The following is a 25,663-nucleotide window of genomic DNA, read 5'->3' on the forward strand; positions in this document are numbered from 1 at the left end:
TGACGAATCACTATTGTGTTCTGGTTTGGGTGCAACAAAGCAGAGACAGCATAGAGGGATTTGATATAAATCAAGCGTTTCTTTTGGCCTTCTGGACAGAAGCCGCCTAGAGACAGAAGGGAAACACAAGAGAGGCAGAGACAGAAACAGGTTCTCTTTCCAGATATGACTAGTGCGAGAGCAGCAGTGAGCTACAACATAGGCAGCACAGAGCTACAATCATCTGTCCTTAGCTAAGGGTGGCTGGGGGGACTACAGGCTTACACTTCGGGGGAAAAATGAGTGGGCTGGGGTGTGGAGGAAAACACAGCTAAGGACTGCTAGGAGGAGGAGGAGGAAAAGAAGTGACAGTGACCACAAATGGGAGAGGGGGTTGGGGTGGGTGAGGAGCAAAGCAGCAAATGCCACAAAGCAGTTAAAATAAAAACAGAGTCCACAGCATCAGACAATTAGGTCCCTGGCAATACGCAGAGAGAATTAAGTAGTTTGATCTGATTTTCAGTTTATTCAAGTTTTAATACAATAAATGTTTTACATCTCTTCTTCTTTTGACTCTTACTGGCCACTATGTGAAGAGTTACCAGAAGCAGAAACAATGCCAACAGAAGAATCACCAGCTTTAAGCTTTCCTACAGAACACACATACTTGGGTATGCATGTGCACACACACACACACACACACACACGCATGCATGCGCAAACTCAGACACAGAAGGATTTAAAAGCTATAAACCAAAGTGGTTTCTGGAAACTATGAAGAGGGGATTAGGATTCAAAAGCAGTTTTAGACTGATCTGTAATTTTTAACATTCTTGAAGGGGACAATTTATTCAGGCGTTTAGTCATATAAAAATTCAATTTCCTCTAAATGATACCATTTGCTTGTCTATCTCAGAGTTGACTGGGCATGCATACTATTCAAGGTTAGAGGTCTTTTATTTCTTAAATAAATTAATCTCAAACAATCTAGTTTAATGATAGCATTTTAATTGTGACATCTTAAAAATTACTTCTTAAGTGTTCCAACTAAATGCTCCTAACTGGAATTACTTTCTTTTTTTTTTTTTAAATATTTATTTTATTTTCATTACAAAGTCAGATATACTGAGAGGAGGAGAGACAGAGAGGAAGTGGAGCTGCCGGGATTAGAACCAGCGGCCATATGGGATCAAGGCGAGGACCTTAGCCACTAGGCCACGCTGCCGAGCCCGTGGAATTACTTTCATATGAAACTATGTAATAACAAATTAAACTTGAGGGATGTGTATATCAACAGATGGTCAAATGTAGATACACATGGCGAACACGACATTTTCTCAGACAGGGTGATGTGTCCTGCAGTATCCCCAGGAAAACGTGAAAGCAGACACTGGAAACAAGAGATTTCAGGGAGTTATCACTACCTGCTTGCTTAGCTGTTTTAGATATCTGACATACGATACTTCTGAAAACTCTTCAGTCTTAAAATCACAGCTGGATATAAAGGAGTACTTTAAAAATTGCATGGAAAATGAAATTTAAAAGATAAGCTCTTTTTGGAGCAAAAATTGTGAAATCCATACAAGTACGAATGTATTGTTCATGGTTGCGTTGGTGGTATAGTGGTGAGCATAGCTGCCTTCCAAATTTGTTGTTCAGATATAAAAAAACCAGTGATCAACCAAAAGTCACTTAGAACTACTCATTTGATATCTCCTGTAATCTATCTGAATAGAATTAAGCCATATGTTAACTTTTTTGTTGAGGCATTTTCAATAAATGTTTTGAAGTTATTTTCACTTCACTGTCAAAATTAACAGTATACAAGATGAGCATCTGTGGAAGCATCATTTGTTTCCATTTTACAAGAGATATTGCAGAGGGAAAGCCCAGGTCAAAGATTAGTAGTATATTCACAAAACCGCAAATAAAAACCTCTCGGAAAATGACTGATTTCTAAACAAGGTCCCTTCACCAAGGAACAAAGGCGCATAATCCGCATTATCTTCTGCAAGATGACGAGTGTGTAGGACACAAAAGAGAACTATGTGGAAATATTAAAAATCAGCTCAAGCTGCTTAGAAAGGGTTAGGTTTTTTTTCGTTTTTTCTTCTTTTATTACCGTGAGAATACTTTTTTGAACTTGCATTTGGGGCAATACAACCTCCCCAAGTTACGGAAAGAACTTCCAGGAAAAAAAAAAAAAACTACAAAAATAATTTCAAAATAGAATTTAGAAAAGTATGCCCCAGACTATTCTTTGCCTTTGAGTTTGCCAGAGTTCCCCTCTGGTTCCAGATTTCAAGAAAAGAAAGCACAAAAACAGGTCAGTGTGTCTGCTGTTTTTTGGATTAAGGGCAATAAGAGAGAACGTCAGCAATCGAATCTATCTGTTCAAATCTCATCCCAACATTTCAAATATCTTATCATAAAAAAGTTTGGACATCTGCAGATAATTGAATTCTCTCCAGCTTCTATCTTGTTGGAAACTCTCTCCTCTAACCACTCTGACAGTCAGAAATAATTTACTAACACATGAAAATCCAGTCTCCCTAGGATTTGGATTCTTTAAGCAAGCAGCAAAACAGCACTGCAGGCCTGGGCCCCGGGCACTGCCCTCCGTCCACAGGGCTTTCGGTGTGCGCCAGTAAAGCCTTCTGAGCACAGATTTCGGTTCCTACAGACAACAGAATTATCAAAGTATAGATAGGATCACAAACATTCTTCAAACTTAATTCTTGGTAATAAATGATATGTGAATAATATGTGCTTATTGGTAATTTTTCAGCGTGACAAAATTTCTCGCACTGACTGTAACAAATTAAATTCTCTAATAAACACGTCATAACACGATGCACTACAACCTAGAGCTGACAAATTTTAGAAGGAAAAACATCTCATCTACAAAGGACTTTCACTATAGAAGCAAAAGTATCACCAAGTTAATTGTTTTACAATGGACTTGATAGATATTCACCTTACACTTGTCTGCACTACCACGTTAAGAGCAGAGCCGCACACACGCAGGTGCAGTGTGAGCTGTCTCACTGTGCGTGCTGGGGTGCTGCTGGTCGAGCTCAGAGGAGCACCCGGGAAGCCGCGGGGTCAGGCTTTCCTTCGGAGCGGCGAGGAGGAGGAGTGAAAAATTTCTCGGCTTGGGATTTGGTTCTTAAATACATCCTCTATTCTAGTCTTACAAGCTTTTCAGCTAGTTAAATCAAAATCCGGCTACACTCCAGGGTAATATTCATGACAATTCTCTATATTTTACCTTCTTAAAATCAAAGACTCAATTCTAAAGGGTTAACAGAGGAATTACAAAGTAACTCTCTGGTTTGCATTTCCCATAATACTAAAATAAAGCTTTATCTTTTAGTCTAGAAATTTGCTTTTTTAATGCTGTGAAAAGCCTCTATGAATCTGTTTAACGTATTTATTTCTTTTCATCTATTCAGCGCCACTGGGCATAACATGTAGTGCCGTACGTGTTGATATTTTGCAAAGCACCACATGACTCACTGTACGCTAATGCACTCCAGTAATCCTGTTTGGACAGCTGGGTCCAGGCGTTTGTTAGCTGCATGTTAATTGTTCCATCTTCTTTTTTTTTTCTTTCTATTTATCTCTATGGCAAACTACTCAGGAATTTAATTTGTTGGTCTTCAAAAAGTAAGTTTTTCTATTAATTTGCTTTCTTTTTTTTAAAACTGCATTCACCATATAATCTTCTTTCACCAAAGTACAATATATCTGTGATGAACAATTAATCTTAAATAACAGGGCCCAGTAAATGAGTTTTATATATATTGAAAGGGTAGCTTTAGTATCACTGACATGATTTAATCAACTATTTTAATACCAATGAAAACATTTAGCTTCAAATCCAGATGCTAAAATGAGTACTGTACTGTTTTCAAGATTAATACAAGTAGGTATCAAAACAATAAGATGTTCTATAAAAGAAACACAAAAGAAATAAAATCATTAAACAAATAGGTTTGGATTAGCTATTGCAAAGGTGGTCCCTTTTGCATTTATACTTTCTTTCAACTTGTAGTACAATATAAAATTCTTTCTAAGAATATAAAAGTAACTACAAGACTTGTACTTCTCCTGATACAGGGGCATCCCTGACAACTTTGAATCCGGAATAAACAAAGGAGGCCATCTGAAAGCTAAAACAAAACCCAAAGTTTCAAGTCAAGGTTAGCAGCATTTTTTACGATGAGCAATTGCTGAAGCTTAAGGAAAAACTCTCCTAATCCATAATGGGCATTCTTACGTTAAAGCCTAATTTTGCAGAATCTGACAGAACTGTCTAATAGAAATTATTATCTGAAATAACATTTGGCCAAGAACTGGAAATACAGTCTACAATAGTGCTTTGTAAAAGATAAAAAGAGAAATGAAATTCTGATTCGAGTAGTTCAATGACAAAGGGGAGATCAAAATTCTCCATGAACTGAAAGCTTAGGAAAATGGTGCAAATGACAGGCCAACATTCCAGAAGCAGTCAAGGAATCAGCATGTGCTCCCAGCCATCGTACTGCTTTCAACTCCATCTCGTTCACATGAAACAGTTTAACATCAGTTTACAGATTTTCAGTTATTTAAAACACATTCTAACTTTTAAGGGCTTAATAACACTTCGTATAAGAAAAATTAGTCTAACATTTTTGGGAGTTAAACTTTTTCCCTTAATTGCTTTCCTCATTCATAGCCTAACTTGTGAATGGGTCAGTGAAAAAAAAAAAAAGCACTCTATTGTTTGGAGAAGGAATGTGGTTAAGTGGTTGTTATTTGATAAAAGTTCTGGCCTTGGTATGGCCTTATACACAAGTGAAGTACGGAAGAAAAGACAGAAAATGATGTGGGAGAGGACAGTTCAAAGGTGATGCTTCTGAAAGAGTTTAGAAAATAAAAATTAAAGATCAGTGAAGCCATATAAAAATATGTTTAAATGAACATTTCTCATCCAAACCTACCCAGAGTTCTTGACATCACAGGCAGAGCAGAGCTCAGTACCAAAATTGATACACAATTTCCAATGATCTGTTATGAGAAATCATAAAGAATATTAGGAAAACAGGATAGTAACAATAAAACTCATCTATATTTTATGAATTTATTGCATATTTTGGTTATCTATTGTACTTCACCAATCTGTTCATAATAGTTAAATTTCAATATAAAATGTTGAGGGAATAATAACCTTGCTTCTATAAAATGCTTCTATCTATAAGCCTGGGAAGATTCTGCAGAACGTAACACAAATAGAAACCTACAGAATACGCACTTTGCTCTATGCCCAGTCAGTGTATTTTACATTACTGAATGTGGCTGGCAAATTCAAAAAGTTTTATCTTCAAGTAAAAAGAATGAACACATTTGATATTTCCCTCTATTTAAGGCAAATTACTGTTCAAAATGTCTTACACACAATTAACATAGCTAACTTATGTTTGCCTAAGACAGTATTTAAAAAATGCCAGAAACCCGAAATATCTAAACTGTAGTAATTCAATTTCATTGTATTATGATTATTTTTCATACTTAATAAGAGAAGCTGCAAATTACTTGCTGAATTTCAAAAAGTTATATCTCCATATATGTGTACAAAGTAGAGATATAAGGTAACTTCTACTTAAACACGCTCAAATGTAGAATATACCTAACGAAAAGGAAGCAGGGCAACACCTCTTACTAGTCTTAGTCTGCCTGTAGGAATACTTCGTAAAGGTTTTCAGATTCTGAAGCCAATGAAATATTGCAGAAAGTCGAATCAGTCTCAGACTATGTTTCAGCATAGAACTCTTCCTTCTTACTTTAATTATTCAAATTCAAAATACTTTGTCTCTGCTACTAAGTTCTTCAGATTTCAAACAAGCCCTCTGAAGTACAGTTAGCACAAAGTTACTCATTAGCAATACGTTTTCTTTAGAAGAAAAAGCTTTCTTTCAGGAGCCTTCCACAGCAAGTGAACAAGCCCCACAATTCCATGCATTTACAAGTGAATGGAGGCCATCCAAATTAAACAGAGCACACATCCTTTTCCCACTCACTCCGCCTTCTGAAAAACCTCCCAGCTGATGTTTACACAACTTACAAACAAGTACCTATCACAGCCAAGAGACCGTTGGGAGATTACTAAATAAAATAGCCGATTTGTCTAGGGAAGCAAAAGGGAGGCCATCGTCAACTAAGGCTTTACCTTACCTTTGTCATCGTTGTGTCATCCTTCTTAGGAGTAAAGTTTCCGAAAAAGCGAAGGCTATAGAAGCCTACCACAGAGGACACCATAAGATAGCTGTGAGAATCAAGGGAAAAACTCTCCAAAAGAATTCCCTGAATTCTCAGCAGTCTCTAAACAGGCTCAGAGGCCCACAGGAAAAACAAAACAAAAGGCCACTTCACATGCTTGAGGAAGACTGACCTGTTGTTTTCTCTTCCAGACATGTGTCTCAGTAAATTACCACTGCCCCAGACCACAACTAGACAGTCAACTTGTTAAGACAGAATGTTAACTGAAAGAAAGGATACAAAATCAAAATGATTTCAAGTGCAGCTCCCACAAAACCAAAAGTAGAAAGAGAGGCATTTCCTATTCCAGGACCCTGCAGAGGGAAAAAAAGAAGCATCCTTCAGAATACATTGATTCCATTATATTTGGTTTTCCCACAACTGTTGTTTTATAATATTACGATAGTTGAAATTAGTAATGTTTAATACCTCAAAGTAACATCTAGACTTCCCAAAGATAATGAAAAAATTATAACAATATAAGCTATTGTGTTAACAATTTTAACAATCTCAAAAAAATAAAAATAGGATCTATCTCAAATGTAACCCAAATTATTTGCCAACATGATATAGCTGCTTTCTGGTATGAACTAAGACAATTTGCTACCTGGGGAAAAAAACCGTGAATATTTGGGGAAATTCTTCAAAAACAGAATAGTACAAAAGAAAGCGAATGTGTACCGTATGAATATTGAGATAATATCTAAAATGACAGAACTAACATATGCTAGAATTGAACCAGGCACAGGTGAGGGCGTGGCCCAGCAGCTGCAGGCACCGCCTGGAATTCTGCCTCCCATGTCACAGTTCTGGTGATGCTTCTGATACAGCTTCCTGCTAACACATCAGAGAAGCACTCGGGTTCTTGCCACATCCATGGGAGACAAAACCAGGGTGGAGCTTGAATTCTTAGTTTCTGACTTTGGCTTGGTGTAGGCATTTATTTTTTAAAGATTCATTTATTTACTTGAAAGGCAGAACAAGAGAGAGACTGACTTTCTAGTCACTGGTTTCACTGTCCAAATGGCAACAATCCGCAATGGCCAGTGCTGGTCGGGTCAAAGCCAGGAACTTCACTGGGGTCTCCCACATGGGTACTAGGGGTCCAAACACTTGGAGTATCTGTCACTACTCTTCCCAGGCCATTAGCAAGGAGCTAGATGGAAAGCAGAGCAGGCAGCAGCTTTACTTGCTATGCCACAATACTGATCCTATGTGGGCATTTATTTGCAAAGGCAGCACTCAATCCCTGGAACTCAGACATGGTACCCTGCTGGCTGATCTCAATGTGCCACAATGTCCATCCTGAATCACTATTTTAAGGTCACTTCTAATTGACACCTTACAAATACCAGAGAAAATGAACAATAGATAGTGAACACAAAAAAATCAGTAAATAATACTTCATATATATATATATATATACACACACACATATATTCTAATTTTGGTATTAACAATCATAAATAACCACAAAAAATTCATACATGAATTAAGTAAAATAAATTTATCCACTTTTCATCAGCAAAATGAAGCTGAAAATGAATACTGCAAATAAAAATAACAAGGTTCAGGACAACCTATCCCAAAATATGGCAATTTGGTATCTGAGAAAACCAAGGAAGGTCCCTCTGATCTCCTGCCTACCTTCTGTGAAGTTGGGTATAAGAATTTCATTTGAGAGATTCCCTCCCCGTGCCCAGAAAAGGGGCACACAGGGCAGAATGCTGGTTTACGGCCATCACCTACATCTTTTTTCAATCATATGTTCTAACCACTGTCATCCAATCTAAGCATAAAAGCAACCAGGCTTCCTTATGTCTTCTGTCACACAAAAGTTACACTAAATAAATAATAAAAAGAAATGTTCTCTCATTAATCTCTTTTTATGTTACAGGACCTACAGCCATAAATCTCAGGAGGGCAAGGAAAAGATAATATGTTTTCACTTCCTGAAAAAGCTTATTGGCCAATAAATGTTTTGCAAATACCTCAGGTTAAGATAACGGGATTTGTCTGCACGATCATATTGGGAGCCCTGACAAGGCACAAATCATTCTAGTATGCACCAAGGTGAATGGTACAAAAATACATCTGAGGGCTTGGGACTTACCTTAGTTTGCAGATATATTCCATGGGTTTAGAGCTAACAGGAAGTTCCTACAGTGACTTCCTACACTATCACGGGTTTGAGTATAAACAAAAGACATGGCTGAAGACAGAGGTGGCTTATTGATTGTTGCTCACATCAAGCAACAATCTACAGGAAGCAAGTTAGTTCCTTACAAGTTGGTTACCACATGAGATGACGACATTAGCCCTTGGAAAGGTTCGGAGATACAAATCATAAAAATGACTAAAAGGATTTGTTTTTAAAGGAACATGGTATGTGCCTCAGACTAAAAAGAAGGAATTCAGATGGATTCTTTTAAAAATTATTAATTTAAGGGGCCAAGAAACAGAAGGAGAGGAAACACAGAGAGCTCCTGCCCACATGTTTACTTCCCGCAATAGCTGGGGCTGGGCTCCTCTGAAGTCAGAAGCTAAGAATCCAGGCCAGATCTTCCAAGTGGTGCCAGGGACCCACTTACTAGAGTTTTCTATTACTTTCTAGGATGCACCGTAACAGGAAACTGGAATTGAGAACGGAATCAGGATCTAAGCCTAAGTACTCTACAGTGGGATATGGGTGTTTAACCAATAGGCCAAACGTCCACTCCTCATTTTCTTCTATGAGACAGAGTTCATTTATCTATATAAGAAATATGCGAAAAGTTTTAGTCATTAGTATGAAGAACAGAAAAACTGCAGCTGATTTAGGAAAACTACAATAAAATATCAAAAAAATTTATATTTTAATTTCACAGACAGAGCCAGTGCTGAATTCTACTGGTTTACTTCCCACAATGCCAGCAAGCAATCAGGATCTCAGTTCAGGTCTCCTACAAGAGTGGCAGGAATTACCAGTCACGACTGCTGTCCCCAAGGGAATGCATTAAGAGGAACCTAGAAATGGGAACCAGAATTGGGCACCAAAGCCAAGCACTCTGATGTGGAATGTAAGGACTAAACGCCCGTCTCTAAAATGCACGCGAAGAGTGCCAAACTTCATGGTGACACTTAGAAATAGTACTGCAAATATGAACACTTACAGACAATTATGCTTCAATTCAGTTGATTGATATTTTAACAAAATCGACAATTTGGAAAGAGGAAAATTCATTAAAAGGAGTGTACATGACTCTCTTGCGGCGTATGTACATTTGATGTAGTTTCATAAAGTATGTGACTTATGTGAAGCATGAGTCTCTATAGCTATTTGCATCTTTTACAAATCTCATTCATCTAACATACTCTTTATAAATATCTTATAAAATAGTATATGATTTCCTAAAGAATGACAAATGGGACCTGGCGGCGTGGCCTAGAGGCTAAAGTCCTCGCCTTGAAAGCCCCGGGATCCCATATGGGCGCCGGTTCTAATCCCGGCTGCTCCACTTCCCATCCAGCTCCCTGCTTGTGGCCTGGGAAAGCAGTTGAGGACGGCCCAATGCTTTGGGACACTGCACCCGCGTGGGAAACCTGGAAGAGGTTCCTGGTTCCCGGCTTTGGATCGGCGCGTACCGGCCGGTTGCGGCTCACTTGGGGAGTGAATCATCGGATGGAAGATCTTCCTCTCTGTCTCTCCTCCTCTCTGTATATCTGACTTTGTAATAAAATAAATCTTTAAAAAAAAAAAGAATGACAAATGTAAATTTCAATGAATCACGATAAACTCTTACATGAAATCTACAAGGAAATTCTAATGCTTAAAAAAAAAAAAAGGCCCTGACAATCCAAAGTAAAAAGATTTAAGACAAAAATTATAGCTTATAAGCTGCTCATGAAAATTCTTCACATAAAGAAATTCAGAGAATTCGAAGTGTATGTATTCAGAAAGGTGGATGTCTTCATTTCCTCATGTGAAATACTTGGGTGCATACTCAAAACACTGCCCGAAAAGAAAGGCACTGTACTTTACCCTTGTTCCCTTGGGCATGGCTGTTTCATCAACCAATAGGCAAAGAATGTTACAAGCCACCAAGAGGACCGAGATGGACTGCAACACAAAAAAAATAAGTCATCAGCTCTCAGTTTTGGAGATTTTATACTAAAACACAAAAACCAAAATCTAACATGCTGAAACACAAAAACTAAAATCTAAGTATCCAAGTCAATGTTTTAAGAATGAAGCACAGTCAAGACCAAAATTCTAAATGTGCGATCTTCAAACAAGTATCTGGAAAATTAGTATTATTTAAAGAAATACACAGATTTCAAACTTTGTGGCACCAAAAAAACCTTATTTTTTTAATTCAATTTTCCATGAACTTTTCAAAGTACTATCACATATAATTTGCATAACAAACTTTAGAAGATTTTGTAAATTATTGTGATAAAAGCTAATTAACAAAGGTTTGTGAGCTCATCAACTAGAAGCTCACAACTCCAGGTTTCAAAGGTGGCAAAAATGGATCAGAATTAAATTTCATAGCGTAATTCTCATATCCTATCAGAGAATTTGCAGGAAGGTATCTGCAACACCTTTGTTACACTGCAATGTAACGGAGGCTATGCTTCCTAATTCCATGAGAGCAGGAAATCTTGAGCACCTTAATAAATTATCATAAATTTCTATTTTTGTTCTACTAAGTTTTTTACAAATGAAGGCAAAGTTCAATTTTAATTCTATTGATAGGAAAGCAATTTACTGAAAACCACCTCACTGAAATAGTTGCCGTGTTAAATACTAAAGTACGTAAAGTAGCTTCTACTTCATTTAACCAGGCAAGTAAATTCTTACTGTCTCAATGAGAAGGAGAACCATAACGGCTGGATACACCAAATTTCTTTCCCATGCTGAAGCCTTTTTTCGCCTTTCTATTAGGAGAAACAAAATAAAACATTTCAGCAATTTTCAAAAGTTTTTTCCGAACTGACATTTGCATTTCAAAACGGTCCAATCAGTATGCATTATTTTTACAACATTTTAATAATTTCAAATTTTCCTCTGGAAACTGTAAAAAGAAGTTTTAAAATCAATCTGCTACATGAAACATTTCATTCCAGCATCAGTACCTGCAAAACTGTGTCATGCAAAACGACCAAAAAAATTTTAGCTCTGTAAAGATACTTCCAGTTTGAAGAAAATGCATTGTTAATATATACTTCACATTGAAAATGCACAAGTATTTTTATTTGGTACTTATGTAATAGTCAATTCAGGTATGCCTTTGAATGAATAAAGTAATATGAATGAAAACCCCAGAATTGTAGCCCCAGAATTACACTTCCTGTTCTTTAAGCACCACAACAGCACCTGGGAAAGAGAGATCAAACTTACTCTAAAAAAATTTTCTATGAAGACATCACAGAGCTAGCAAGACAACGAAATTTGAGGGGAGAGTATTCTTTGAAACATCAGCAGTGTTCCATTTGTGCTGTGCCTCTGAGGCATTTTCTAACACACAGTTGGCATGGACCCAGAATACAGAGAAATCGGGGAGGAAAAAGCAGTGAAGCTGAAGGAAAACTGAGCGAGTGCAAACCCTGGCATCCAGGGCTACCGTGGCAGCCAGAGTTCAGTATCAGTACAGAGCGGAGGGAGAGACACAGCACCACTTCCTCCGTTTCAGACTCGGTGGTTCAGCAGCTCAGCAGAACAGGAGGATTTAGCCAAGAGGAAGAGAAGTCAAGCAGTATTTCTGCCACGCTCATGTCTCCTTGAAGTAAAAAAATGATAATTTATTGAGATGAGGTAACAAAGGTAAAGCAACCAGTCTTCTAGTGGAGGGCAGAAAAGAAAAAGAAATCATCTCAAAAAAGAACAAAGTACCACCTTGCTACGATCCTATGTGACAAACGTCCGAGGAGAAGACGAAGAAGGAAAAAGGGCAATGCCTCAGACTCAGGTGACTCACACATCAGACTCCTCAGAAAGCAGCCCCAGGATAGATGAGTGGAAAGTTCAGTAATTTACAAGCACTTCTGAATTTATGAAAGAAAAGCAAATGGAAACTGTAGAACTGGAAAGCAATGTAACAAACTAAAAACTCAACAGCCAGCTGGCATAGTACTGATGACACAGGTGTAACGGCGGCAGACGGAAGGCACACCCGACGGCAAAAGGGAAGTACCGGAGAGAGTGAGAGTGAAAGGATCTGTGTGATGGTTCTGACGCAGAGGAAGCAGCAGAAGCGGCGTGTGGTAAGACAGCAGACAACAATTTTCTCAAATGCTTCAACGACCTCATGAGGGGACAGGCCTCCAAGAGGCAGGATTACAAAGAAACTAAACACTTGACAACAACACTGACAAACAAGGACAAGAAGCAAATCTCGAAAGTCCTTCAAAAGAACTAGAAACCAAAAAAAAATAGTGGAATGACATTTTTACAATGAGAATACTTCTAAATAACAATTCTAAATTCTGTTTTCAAAATGCTCCACAAATGTTTTCTAAATAAATATAAGCTGAATCCATCGCCTGTAAACAACTACTAATAAAATGAGAATGGGTGGGGCCGGTGTGGTAGCCTGCTGCTAAGTTCTCACCATGAAGGCACTGGGATCCCATATGGATGACAGTTCATATCCCGGCTGCTCCACTTCTCATCCAGCTCCCTGCTTGTGGCCTGGGAAAGCAGTGGAGGACGGCCCAGAGCCTTGGGACCCTGCACCCACATGAAGGCACGGAAGAAGCCCCTGGGTCAGCTGCAGACAATGCAGCCACTTGGGGAGTGAGCCAGTGGACAGAAGATCTTTCTCTCTGTCTCCTTCTCTCCGTAGATCTGCCTTTCCAATGAAAATAAATAAACCTTTTTATTTAAACGTGAACAAGTGTTTTTCAAATGAAAGATAAATGCATTATATTTGTGCAATAGAACTATGAAAATATAAATCAATAACATATTAAAACATGTAAGGCACCATCTCAAAACCACTAAAAGTGAAAAGACCAACACTGCCAAGAGTTGGTGAGGATGTGGAATGACAACAATACAACAACCTGCGAGGCAACAGTTGTCATTATCTGCAAAACTTGTACAGGCACACATGCAGCAACCCTGTAATCCCATTTCTAATACCTATCCTGAGAAAAAGTACGTGTACGTGTGTGTGTGCACACACGCCAGGAGATACAGACAAGAACAGTTACAGAAACACTATCAATAATAGTAAATGATTATAACAGGATGGCTAAAGTGACTTTAAACAATGCATAATTATTTTCAGAAACAAAACAAATGAATAGATACAAATTCTAAAAACTTAACATTTGACTTCACTTGACAGGAGAGACTGGATTTGCCATCCAGCCTGAAACAAATGTTCTCAAGAAGACCTGGGGGCATCTAATGAGGGAACAACCACCGTCCCTGACGGTAAGCAAGCAACGGGAGCCCTTCGACCAGCTTTCTGTTTTGAGATTGCTTCCAAGTGATGATGCCGGAATGACCAAGCCAAGTCCTCCGGAAGTTCAGGACTTGAAATGAGAGGGTAGGGAGACCAGGTTACCAAGTCATCAAAGTATCAGAGAGCAGACTACTGCACAGAGAATGAACTGCAATGGTCAGCTCAGGCATGTGAGGAAACAACCCGTGAACAAAGAAAGAATCAGGCAAAAATGTAAGAGGATACTACTTGAGAATCTCAAAGAGCCAAAAAAAAGTGCCCGCTCCCACAAGACAATACAAAACTTACTAAGTCACAGAATATCTGAGTGTAAGTGAAAGATCTGGCCTCAGTAGTTGAGAATAATACTATTCTGATCCAGTCCGAGAGCTCATCAAAATAAGACACAACGATATAAAACTGTTTCTAAGCAACTTAACTGCATCCCAGAACAAATGACCTTATAATGCACTTTGAGCATTCAGAAAACCAAGATCAAATCAAACTTGAAAATAGCAGGCAAGAAACAATAAGGACTGAAGCAGAAATAAGTGGAATTGAAACAATAAGCAAACAAAAATATTTTTAAAAATCAACAAAAAGCTTGTTTTCTGAGCAGATAAACAAAACAGACAAACCTATTGTCACACAAAGAAAAAAAGAAAAACTCAAAATCGGAAATGAACAAGGAGACAACAACTGAAACCAATGAAATACAAACGACTATAAAAAACAGTTATGAACAATCACATTCCAAAACAACAGAAAAATCGGAAACGAATGAATAAAATTCCTGGATACATGTAGCCTACCAAGATTAAATTAAGACGCAAAAAAAAAAAAAAAAAAAAAAAAAACCAAACAGATCCACATCAAGCAATAAGACTAAAGCTTAATTAGTAGTTTCCCAGCAAAAAAAGACTAGGACCTGATGGCTTTACTGAAGGATTCTACAAAACAAAGAGGAATGAGTTCCAATCCTTTTCAAACTATTATAAAACATCAAACAGGATAGACTCGGCCAAACTCTTTGTATAAGGTCAACGTCACCCTGATACCAAAACCAAAGGCACAACATGAAAAGAAACCCATAGACCTAAATCCCTGACGAACAGAGAAGCAAACATTTTCAACAAAATATCAGCAAACCAAATCCAACAACACAACACAATGATTATTAGCTAGTGATCAAGTGGGTATAAAACCAGAGAGGTAGGAATGTGAGTGTGAGTCAACACTCACAACTCAATAAATCGAAATCTCATCACAGAATGAAGAACAAAAGCCTTACGATCATTCTAACCGAGGTGGAAAAAGAACATGATAAGGTTCAACGTTCCTTCATGATTTAAAAAAAAAAAACTCCACAAATTAGGTAGAAAATGAACAGAACTCAAAACCATGAAGGCTACATATGACAAACCAACAGGCAACATCATACCAAATAGGGAATAGCTATAAAGTACTTGTCCTTAGATCTAGAAAAAAACAAGATTATCATTTTCATCACTTGTTTATTCAATACAATATTGAAAGTATTTTAGCAAGAGCAGTTAGGGACAGGAGAAAGAACGGGCATCAAGTTAGAAAGGAGGAAGTCAAATTATCCATGTTCGCGGATGACCTAGTCTTACACATGAAAAACATTAGCACTCCAGCGAAAGTTGCTAGAATTGGTAACCAGTTCATTAATGTTACAGGTTACAAAGTAAATATACAACAATCAGTAGTGTTTGATTGGCTAATGATGAATTTACCAATAGAGAAATAAAGAAAGAAATCCAAATCACAACAGCTATCCAAAAAAAAAATCAAACATTTAGGAATAAATTTAACAAACATAAGTGAAAATCTCTACAATTATCAAACGTTGAACAAATGAAAAGATATCCCTTGCTCACAGATTGGAAGCATTAATAAAATTGTCATATAATGTAAAGCAATCTATAGATTCAATGCAATTTCTATCAAAATATCAATGATATTTTTCACAGAATTAGAAAAAACAATGCTAAAATTTATTTATTACTTTTTACTTTTCTAAGATTTATTTATTTTTATTGGAAAGGCCGATATACAGAGGAGAGACAGAAAGGAAGATGGTTCACTCCTCAAGTGACCGCAACGGCTGGAATTGAGCTAATCCAAAGCCAGGAGCCAGGAGCTTCTTTTGGGTCTCCCACATGGGAACAGGATCCCAAAGCTTTGGGCCATCCTCGACTGCTTTCCCAGGCCACAGGCAGGGAGTTGGATGGGAAGCAGGGCTGCCGGGATTAGAACCGGCAATCATATGGGATCCCGGCTCGTTCAAGGCGAGGACTTCAACCACTACGCTATCGCACCAGGCCCTACTTTTTATTTTTGATGATGTTTACATAGTTCACCAGGCTGGGAAGGACCAAGGGTTAGAGAAAAGCGGGTATGAGCAGTTTCTACTTTTTCCATTTCTTCTCGCTATTTCTTGGGGAAGTGGGTAAGATAAGGAAAGAGGCCATACCCAGCCTCCCAACCGTCCCAGCACCCAGGGATGGCGACCAGTCACCCAATATCAACCCAGGGCCCTGATGTGGCGCATGCTCCAAGGGTTCTGCCCAAGTGGTTTTGATAGTTGTGAAACGCTGTCAGTCTTGCCAATCCAAGGATGAGGCAACCGTTCCAATAGCCACTGACATAATTGATCATGGAGTCTCCATTTGCCCAGATATTTGCTGACATTGTTTGTCTGGGCTGGTTGTCCAATTTGTTCTGTTCTCCTTCCTCTGTCACGTCATCAGACGCCCTCTGCAGGCTCCAGGGCGCTGTCATCTCCTCCATGGACATCAGGGCCTGCCATCCACTGCTCATCTTTTCCACTGAGGACCAGTTCTCACATGTGGGCCTAAGGATCCGAGAAAGGTGACCCAGGCCCTGCCAGACCCCCAGCCTGGGGGCTTATGGACCTGGCACCCATCACCCCCAGACTGGCATGGCTTGCTTCACCTCGGCATCTACCAGTGGGTGCTGTAATCTAGTCGGTCCAGCCTACCCCCAGCTCATGCTGGTGGGTGCTATAGCCTAGTCTTTCCCAGTCAGCCCCCAGTCCCAGCTCTAATGTGAACTGACTGGTATGTGGCCCAACCCAGCACCTCCTGTATCCTGCCCTGGTTCTCAGATCTGCCAGTGTGTGTTGTGACCTAACCCACATGTATGCTGCCGGGCACTGTAACCTGGCATGGTCTTTGCTGCTCCTTGCTTTGGTTCTGCACTCACCTGTAGCGACTGCATCCTGACAAAGGAGTTTCACAAGCTCCTCCATCAGGTCTCCTCCCAGTGGCAGATCTTGCACACACCATTAAGTCCTTGGCCCAGGCTGACCCTGTCACCTCTTGTCCTGGCAGAACTGTGACCATGCCCAACAGGCCCACACCCATTCCAGTTCTTACTGTTGGGTGTTACAGCTCAGCCACTCCTGGTCCACACCCAGCCACAGCTCTCATGTTAGTTAGGTAGGAGCCGAGACCTAGGCTAGCCCATTCTACACCAACCCTGGCTCTCACAAGTACCACTGGGTGCTGGAGTCTAGCCCGTTCTGGTGCTCCCCACACCCAGCCCACACCCATTCTGAGGGAGACTTCAGCCATGTCCAGCCAAGATTGCTGCCCTCATTTGGCTCTTGTGCTTACCAGTGGGAGCCTCAGCCCAGCCAAGGCATCCCCTTAACTTCCAAGTCAGACCTTTTCCCAGTCACAGATGCACGTGCCAATGGAAACTGCAGTTCTAAAGGGGTTAGCCAACATATCCCCCATATATTGTGTCCCCAGACCAGATTCTCTCATGTGCTGGTTAGTGCCATGGTCCACCCTAACATTACCTATCCCCTGTTCCCACTCTTCAATGGTCAGTACTATGATCTAGCCCTGCCTGGTAGGCCACCAGCCTAACTTTAGGGTATGCCAGTGAGTGGTATTCAGTGATGATTGATGCTAACTAGCCCAGCTAGGGTTTCTCATGTGTGCTGGCACCTTTTCTGACTCTTAAAGGGCCTCCCATTCCCCCCTTCGCCAAACTGCTTGGCCTCAGCACCCTGGCTTACCTGTCTATAGAAGTCCCTCAGTAATCATTCCTCACCTGGACACAAACTCTCAGTTTCCCATGTGCCCCACCTGTGCCATCCCCGAGACTTCATGTAAGCCCACACCCTAAGTCCCAGAGTGCCCTGGTTGGGAGCCACCAACCGCTGCTGCCAGGCAGGTGGGTCAAAAGTCTCCAGCAGGGTAGGGGTTCAGGCAGGGCTGGGTTGCCTGACCTGGGTCCTTAGGCAACCCTGTGTGGTGGCTGCTGGGTCCATGAGTTCCAGGGGTGGCTGCCCGGCAGGGCCTGGTTGCCTGGCTTGGGTACATAAGCCTGGTGGCAGGAGTCTGGCGGGACCCACCTGCGTGGTAGGTGCAGGTTTGTAAACCCCAGGGGTGGGGTGTCCAGCAGGGCCTGAAGTCATCTGGCCTGGATCCTTAAGCCCGCCTGCACAGTGGGAGCTAGGTCTGTGAGCATCAGGGGGAAAGGGGCCCTGATGGGTTCTGGGTTGCCTTGCCTGGGTCCTTGAACCCACCTGTGCAGAGGGTGCTGGGTCTGTGAGCCCTGGAGGCAGAGGGTCTGGCAGGACCTGTCTGCGTGGTGGGTGCAGTTTTGTGAGCCCTGAGGGTAGGATGTCGAGCAGGGCCTCGGTCACCTGGCCCAGATCCTTAAGCCCACCTGTATGGTGGGTGCTGGGTTAACGAACTCCAAGAGGGTGGTCTGGTGGGGCCCGCCTGCATGGTGGGTGCCAGGTCTATGATCCCTGGGGATGGCGCTTCCAGTGGGTTTCAGGTCGCCTGGCCCTAGTCCTTGAACCCGTCTATATGGTGGGTGCTGGGTCTGTGAGCTCCTGGTGTTAGGGGGGGGTTCCGCAGGGCCCAGGTACTTGGGCCTGCCTGCACGGTGAATGCTGGGTCCAGGAGCCCTGGGGGCGGGGAGTGTGAAGGGGCCCGGGTCTCCTGGCCTGAGTCTTTAGGCCCATCTCAAAGACTTGATCTCTATAGTGGAAGAGATAGCGTCCACTGAGCCTGCAGAGGACATCTGGTGACATAGCAGAGAAAGGAATGCAGAACAAATTGGACATCCGCTCCAGTCAAGCAATGACAGCAAAAACCAGCGTGAATGGAAATCCTAAGGTCGACTGTGTCAGCCAATGGACACTGGAAGATGGACAGAGACCGGTGAGACTGACAGAATTTCAGAACTATCAAACCACTTGGGCAGAACTCTCAGATCATGCACCATATCAGGACCCTGGGTTGAGACTGCCTGGCTGTTCCCCTGTCCTGGCGACTGGGGCAGTTGGGACATTGGGTATGGCTTCTCCCTTTGTCTCCTCCTTTCCCCCAGATAAAGGAAGAAGAAGAAATGCAAAAAATAGAAACAATGATCACACCCATTCCTCCCCTAATCTTCAAGCCTTTCTGCCCTGATCAATAATGTGAACATTAAAAATAAAAATTATATATGAAAAAAAAGCTCCCAGCTAGGGCGCTGCAGGGCCGCCTGCCACTGCTACCCCAATGCTAAAATTTAAATGGAATCATAGGAGACCCAGAACGGCCAAGGCAGAAAACAATCAGCTTGCACCACAATACCTGATTTCAAAGCACATTACAAAGTTACAGAAATTAAAATAGCATGCTACTGGCCTAAAAACCAACACAAGTATCAGTGAAACAGAATAGAGAGCACAAAAATTAATCCTTGTACATGTAATCAACCGATGTGTGACAAAAGTGCTCCAACCATATGGTGGAGAAAGTATAGTATTTTCAACAAATGGTGCTGGCAAAATTGGACGTACATGTAGTAGACAAATGAAGTTACATCCCTATATCAAACTACACGCAAACCCAACTCAACATGGATCAAAGACCTAAGTCTATGAAGTTCCTGGAAGAAATGGACACTGGTGTATATCAAGACTTCTTGGAAACAAAATAAGGACCAGACAAATGGGGTTGTATTAAATCCAGAACCCCCTGCACATCAAAGATAACAATCAACAGAGTATAGCTGACAGAATGGGAGAAGATAATAGTAACCTACTTATCTAATAAGGGATTATTAGCCAGAACATATCAGCAATTCAAAAAACTACAATGAAAGTACCAATCAAGAATCAGACAAAGGATCTCAACAGGTAGTTCTCATAACAAGAACCACAAATGTCAAACAAATATGTAAAAAAAAAAAGTCAACATTACTAGTAATCAGAGAAATGAAAATCAAAACTACAAAGAGATACCACATAACTCCTGTCAGAACACTTACTGTCCTGCAGACAGTCACAAACGCTGGTGAGAATTTGGAGAAAGGGCGACGCTTACACACTGCTGGAGGGGCTGTGAATTAGTACAGTCACTGTGGAACACAGTACGGAACTTTCTTAAAAAAAACTAATAATAGACTTGCATTGATCTAACAATTCCACACTGGATTTACCCAAAAGACATGATATCAGAGAGATAGCTGTACTACCATATACAAAGAAGCACTATTCATAACAGTCAGAACAAGGAATCAGCCTAGGTATGTATCATCCGATGAACGAAATGGATAAAGAAAATGTAGTGTACACACACACACACAGAGAAATATCAGTAAGCTATAAAAAAAAAAAAGCCTGAAATTCTACTACTTGCATCAAATGGATGCAACTGGAGGACATCATGCTGTGCCAAATGAGCCAGAAACAAAAACCACGGCGTGTTCTCCTTTATATGCAGGAGCTAAAGCAAAAACCAATCAATCAATCAATCAATCAATCAGAAAATGAAAAAAGAAAGGCCTACATCAGTATTGACGCAAATATAATTTTAACTTGTCAACATTTGTCATATATTTTTATCCAACCACGATCACATGGATACACTACTGCAGTTCTGGAAACCTGATTAATCTAAAATGTATTGACTGTGTGGAACTGACCTATTTTCATTTGATTTTTGCTTATAGCCTCTGCTATGCTCCTACTAAACTATGGTATTTTTACTCTTCACTTATTGAATATTTTATTTACTGGAGAATTACATCTGACTATAACATAAATTTAAAATATTATCTAAAAAATTACAGAAATATTCTCATAACTGTATCTAAGAACTATATTAAATCTTTTCTTTCATATTAATAAAAATTTTTAAATTGCCACATGAAAAGGAAAAATATGTAACAAAAAAAAAAATCAAGCAACTGAAACTCATCAAAGATTTAAACACTTTTAGAATTAGAGGCCAAAATGTTAACAATATTGTCATAACTGTATTGTATGTTTTGAAAAGTAAAAGGATACAGATAGAACATGTTCATTACAAACATGAAAGGCACAAAGCAGGTCCAGACAGAACTTCTAAGTGAAAACTACAGTGTCTGAGAAAAAAAAGAACATATATATATATACATATGTATACATTTATATAAACTAGATATCTTTAAGGCTGAAGAGATGCATTGAAAAAATTAATGACTGAATTCATAGCAACAGAAATTATCCTAAATGAAACAGAAGGAAAAAAGATTAAACAAATACCCTAGAGCTATTATCTAGCATATATAACTGGAGTACCTAAAAAGGGGAAAAGAAAAACATATTCCAAAAAATTTTCAAAATTAAATGAAAACTGAAAATTCCAAGAAACACAGTGGACCCCCCCATCAGGCAGAACACTATAAATCCAATAAAAATCATAAACTCCAACAAAAATTGGAAACTAAACTATAAATTTCAAGAAACTCAATGGATCCCCCAAAGAACTTATAAAGAAAACTGCAAATTTCAAGAAACTCAATGGGCCCAAAACACAAAAATCATGAAGAAAACGATCATATGGAATATCATGGCAATGTTCATGATCAGCAGTAAAAAAAAACAAAAAACAGAAAACAAAACCAAAAAACTCCCCCAAAGCAGGCATATAAAAAGATAAATTAAACACAGGACTAATTATTTCTTGTAAACAGTGTAGAATACATACAGGAGCAGCACATTAGAAAAGGGTCCTGCAAATATATAAAACAATCAAGTAAGTAAAAGAATCTTCACCAACGACCTTGGATAGAATGAAAGTTTATAGCATAAACTAAGATTTAACAAATTTTCTAATATTTCATATACTAAAGTATTTAATAACATATCATGTCCAACATATTAGAAAAAACACAGTACCTAATTTTGCCTTAAGCATCTTTACGTTTTCAAGTTCTTGTTCCAATGCCATCATGTTGTACTCCACTGATGATGACAGTCCTTCAAAGCAAAAATATTCACAAATGTAGGAGAACCTTAGAGAACATGTAGTCCTTTATCCAAAATGTAAAATAACACATTGAGATTCCTGATAATTAGGAATAAAAGTAAATGTTGTCATGATTTACAAAAAATAAATTCTACATCTTTTACCACTTAAAACATCTAAATGTTACGTTTCCTTAAAAATTTCTTACCTTGGGAAAAAAAAAAATCTTGTCTGATCTAACCTTTTCTTAGCAAGGTATGATGTGTGTACCGTAGAATGTGCAAAAAAAAAATTGAGACCATACGTTTTCCATTCCCTCTCCCTAAAGTGACAAGCATGAGCAGCATGGCTGCTGCTTCTGTAGGTTTCTTCATGGTTGCACGCAGGTTAACACATGTAGCCCTAGTACACATATGGTAGCACATACTTTATACGATTAGGATAAAACTAGACCCTTCTATGAAGAGCTTTCTTTATTTAAACGAGGATGAGAGAGTGAGTTCGTTCCATCCACTGGTTCATTCCCCAAATGGCCACAACAACTAGGGCTGGATGGACAGAAGCCTGGAGCCAGGGACTACATCTGTTTCGCATGTGGGTGACAGGGGCTTAAAAACCTGACCCATCACTGTGTTCTCAGATACGGCAGCAGGAGACTGTACCACAGCAGGGCAGCTGGGACTTCACCCAGCACACGTGCTGGCTTAGCTTGCTCGCCACGCCACCAGCCCCCAGATATATTTCTTGTTTTCTTTCTCAGTGGGACATTCAAGTTAATAGTGCCAACTCCTTAATAGCTGAATACCAATAATTCCACAGTACTGACATAGTACAGTTTTACTCAGAATTACTCCACTTATATTCAGGTTTTCCTTAAATTGTTTTTGTTACAATATTGAAGCAGCAAAAACACAAATCCTCTTTATGCATACCCAGTACTACTCCTTCTGTAAGATTCCCAAAACTCAGAATGCTGACCCAATGATTGTGAGCATTTTTAGTTTTGAGATATTAAAAGGTTCCTCATCAAAGCTTTTGCAAGCTGTGTTAATAATAACTGACATTTCCATAAGCAGCTTTTTCTTTAAAAATTTTATTTGAAATACTACTCAGCTATTAAAAAAAACAAAATGCAGTTCTTTGTGGCCAAATGGGCCAAACTGGAAACCATAATGCTAAGGGAAATGAGCCAATCCCAAAAGGTTAAATACCACATGTTTGCCTTAATTTAAGATGATATGATGTTATGTATAACATGTTATGTTTTGAATGTTATATGTTGTGTATAAACTAAAATTGAAGTATAGGTGAGGTGGTCACAGAAGGTGGCTGGGAACCCGCATTTACTTTTAACATATTGGTTACTCATTACTATGTCAATTAATTCCATAATGATGTAAATTTTTGCTGATGGTATGTTGGAGCTTTCAATTGACTGGGATGATACTCTGCTGGCTCTGTCATCAGACCAGAGAGGGTATACCTAAGAAACCGTTGAACTTGACGGGACAATAAGATGATGGACTCTATGTTTGGTATACGCTTGCAATAGGGAAATCTCAACTGAACTTGAGCTGTGGTTATGCAATAAGGTGGAGGAATCCACCATGGTGGGAGGGTTTGGGGAGGGGTGGGGAGAACCCAAGTATCTATGTAACTGTGTCACATAATACAATGTAATTACTGAAGTTAAATAATAAATAATTAAAAAAAAAGAAAAAAAAAAAAAAAAGAAAAAAAATTAAAAGGACCATCCTAAGAAAATAATTTAACAGCTTGAAATGGTGTGCTGTTCTGTGAGCAACATAATGAAATCACTCAAAATGCTGCAGCTTCCAGTCTAGGCATAAACGATTCCTCTTTTCAGAGATCCACAGTGCGTATGCTGCCTGTCTGTCAGTCACTCAATAGCCCTCTGGTTGAATGGTGTATCACGTTGGTGCAGAGTAGCTGACTGTATTACAGTGTCTGGTAATCCTACCTCATGTAGGCATTGCATCCTCTCATACAATCACAAGAAGAAGCACAAATACAATACAGTAAGAAACTGTACATAATGTGAGTCTCGGGGGGGGGGACTACATTCATATAATTTATCTTACATTGTATCAACTATTATAGAATTATTTATTATTGTTAATCTTAGCAAAATTTAATTATATGCATTATTATTACAGAAATTGTAGTATAGATAATACAGTTAGGGTGTGATGCTACTTTTCATTTGGGGCTATGACAAAAGTCTGAGAATATAACTCCTACATAAGGGGGGATGCCTATTTATACGAATCACTTCCATTCAGTAACTGTGCTACAATGATGTCAAGACACTGTGATCTACTTCCACTGAAAGTGCAATTCTTCTTATTAAATTATTATTTTTGGTATAATCAAAAAAAAAAAATTTTATTTGAAAGGAAGAGAGAGAAAAGAATCTTCTATCTGCTGGTTTACTTCCCAAACAGCAAGTCTAGGCTAGAGTGAAACCATAATTCAGAAGATCTATACTGATCCCAAATGGATGGCAGGGGCCCAAAGCCCTGACTAGTTTTTGGTTTCCTCTCCAGTGCATTAGCAGACCAGAAAGGAAGCAGAGCAAGTTGAGACTCAATCCGGCACCTCAACATGGGATGTTAGAACCACAATAGGTTGCTTAACCCAGTTCCCCACAATGCCAGCCCCCATCAACAGCTTTTCAAGGATCCTATTTTTCAATATCTTCCCTTGCACTCAATGTTAGGACCCTTGAATTTTCACCGACATGATGGGAAGAATGTTTCTATTCCACTACATGCATTTCCCTTGAAGTCATTGATCATATTTTCTCATATCTATTTCTCTCTTCATATTTTGTCTAATGGTCTGTATGTCCTAACTCCATATTGTATTCCATCTGTTAAAGCTTGAAATACATTAAATCCCCAATGTGACTGTTTTAATTAGGTTCTCCTGGTGTCTGAGTGTTGACCTGTTTCTGCATTGTTCTTCCGATGCTGCCGCATCCTCCCTAGGAACTGGATCTTTCCACCCTGTCATGACAGTCCTCACTGCTGTAAATGCTTTTCAATTTCAATTGTTCTGTGAACTTTAAATTTTACTTTCACTTGGATTTTAACTATCTTGCTTCCTTAAACATACCTATCCCTTTCATGCAGCTGAATCTTATTTGAGATTTAACCTCTATCAGTTCATTGGTTATAAGAAACTGAAAATGACCCATTAGTTTAAAAAAAAAAAAAACAAACCAGCAACTGGCAAGAACCTTTCAGTAAAGTTGAGGTGTAACAGGGTAGCTGGGAAGTCCAGGTGCCAGCAACAGACGGATATTCTCATGTTTTACGAGTTGGGACAAATCAGTCCCAACTATTTTCAGTTTTTCTGTTGCTATGATCAAGAATAAAATTTAGGTGTTTGTCCCAGCACTTGGGACATCTATCCCATCCTGAAGGGTCTAGAGTCAAGTGTGGCCACTGCTGATCCAGCGCCTTGCTGATGTGTCTGCATTGAAGGGTCTCTGGTCAAATGTGGCTCCACTCCTGATCCAGCGTCTTGCTGATGTGTCCGCATTGAAGGGTCTCTGGTCAAGTGTGGCTCCACTCCTGATCCAGCGTCTTGCTGATGTGTCCGCATTGAAGGGTCTCTGGTCAAATGTGGCTCCAC

General features: G+C 39.6%; 1 protein-coding gene across 3 annotated transcripts in view; it reads right to left on the bottom strand.

The window, feature by feature from the left end:
- Positions 1 to 25,663, bottom strand: part of LMBR1 (limb development membrane protein 1) — a 163,324-nt gene that overhangs the window by 12,378 nt on the left and 125,283 nt on the right. For 2 of the 3 annotated variants that reach the window (XM_004597520.3, XM_058660648.1), the window contains 6 exons: positions 21,934 to 22,014; positions 11,123 to 11,199; positions 10,301 to 10,378; positions 6,520 to 6,593; positions 6,196 to 6,286; positions 4,965 to 5,031 (listed from right to left, as the gene is read on the bottom strand). In XM_004597520.3, coding sequence (XP_004597577.2) covers positions 4,965 to 5,031; positions 6,196 to 6,286; positions 6,520 to 6,593; positions 10,301 to 10,378; positions 11,123 to 11,199; positions 21,934 to 22,014 — 468 coding nt within the window. Of the gene's footprint in view, positions 1 to 4,763; positions 4,880 to 4,964; positions 5,032 to 6,195; positions 6,287 to 6,519; positions 6,594 to 10,300; positions 10,379 to 11,122; positions 11,200 to 21,933; positions 22,015 to 25,663 lie in introns of those variants that run through there. The other variant, XM_058660647.1, reaches the window with a different exon arrangement.

The sequence above is a fragment of the Ochotona princeps genome, chromosome 2 (assembly GCF_030435755.1).
Source record: "Ochotona princeps isolate mOchPri1 chromosome 2, mOchPri1.hap1, whole genome shotgun sequence".
In the NCBI taxonomy this organism is placed as follows: domain Eukaryota; kingdom Metazoa; phylum Chordata; class Mammalia; order Lagomorpha; family Ochotonidae; genus Ochotona; species Ochotona princeps.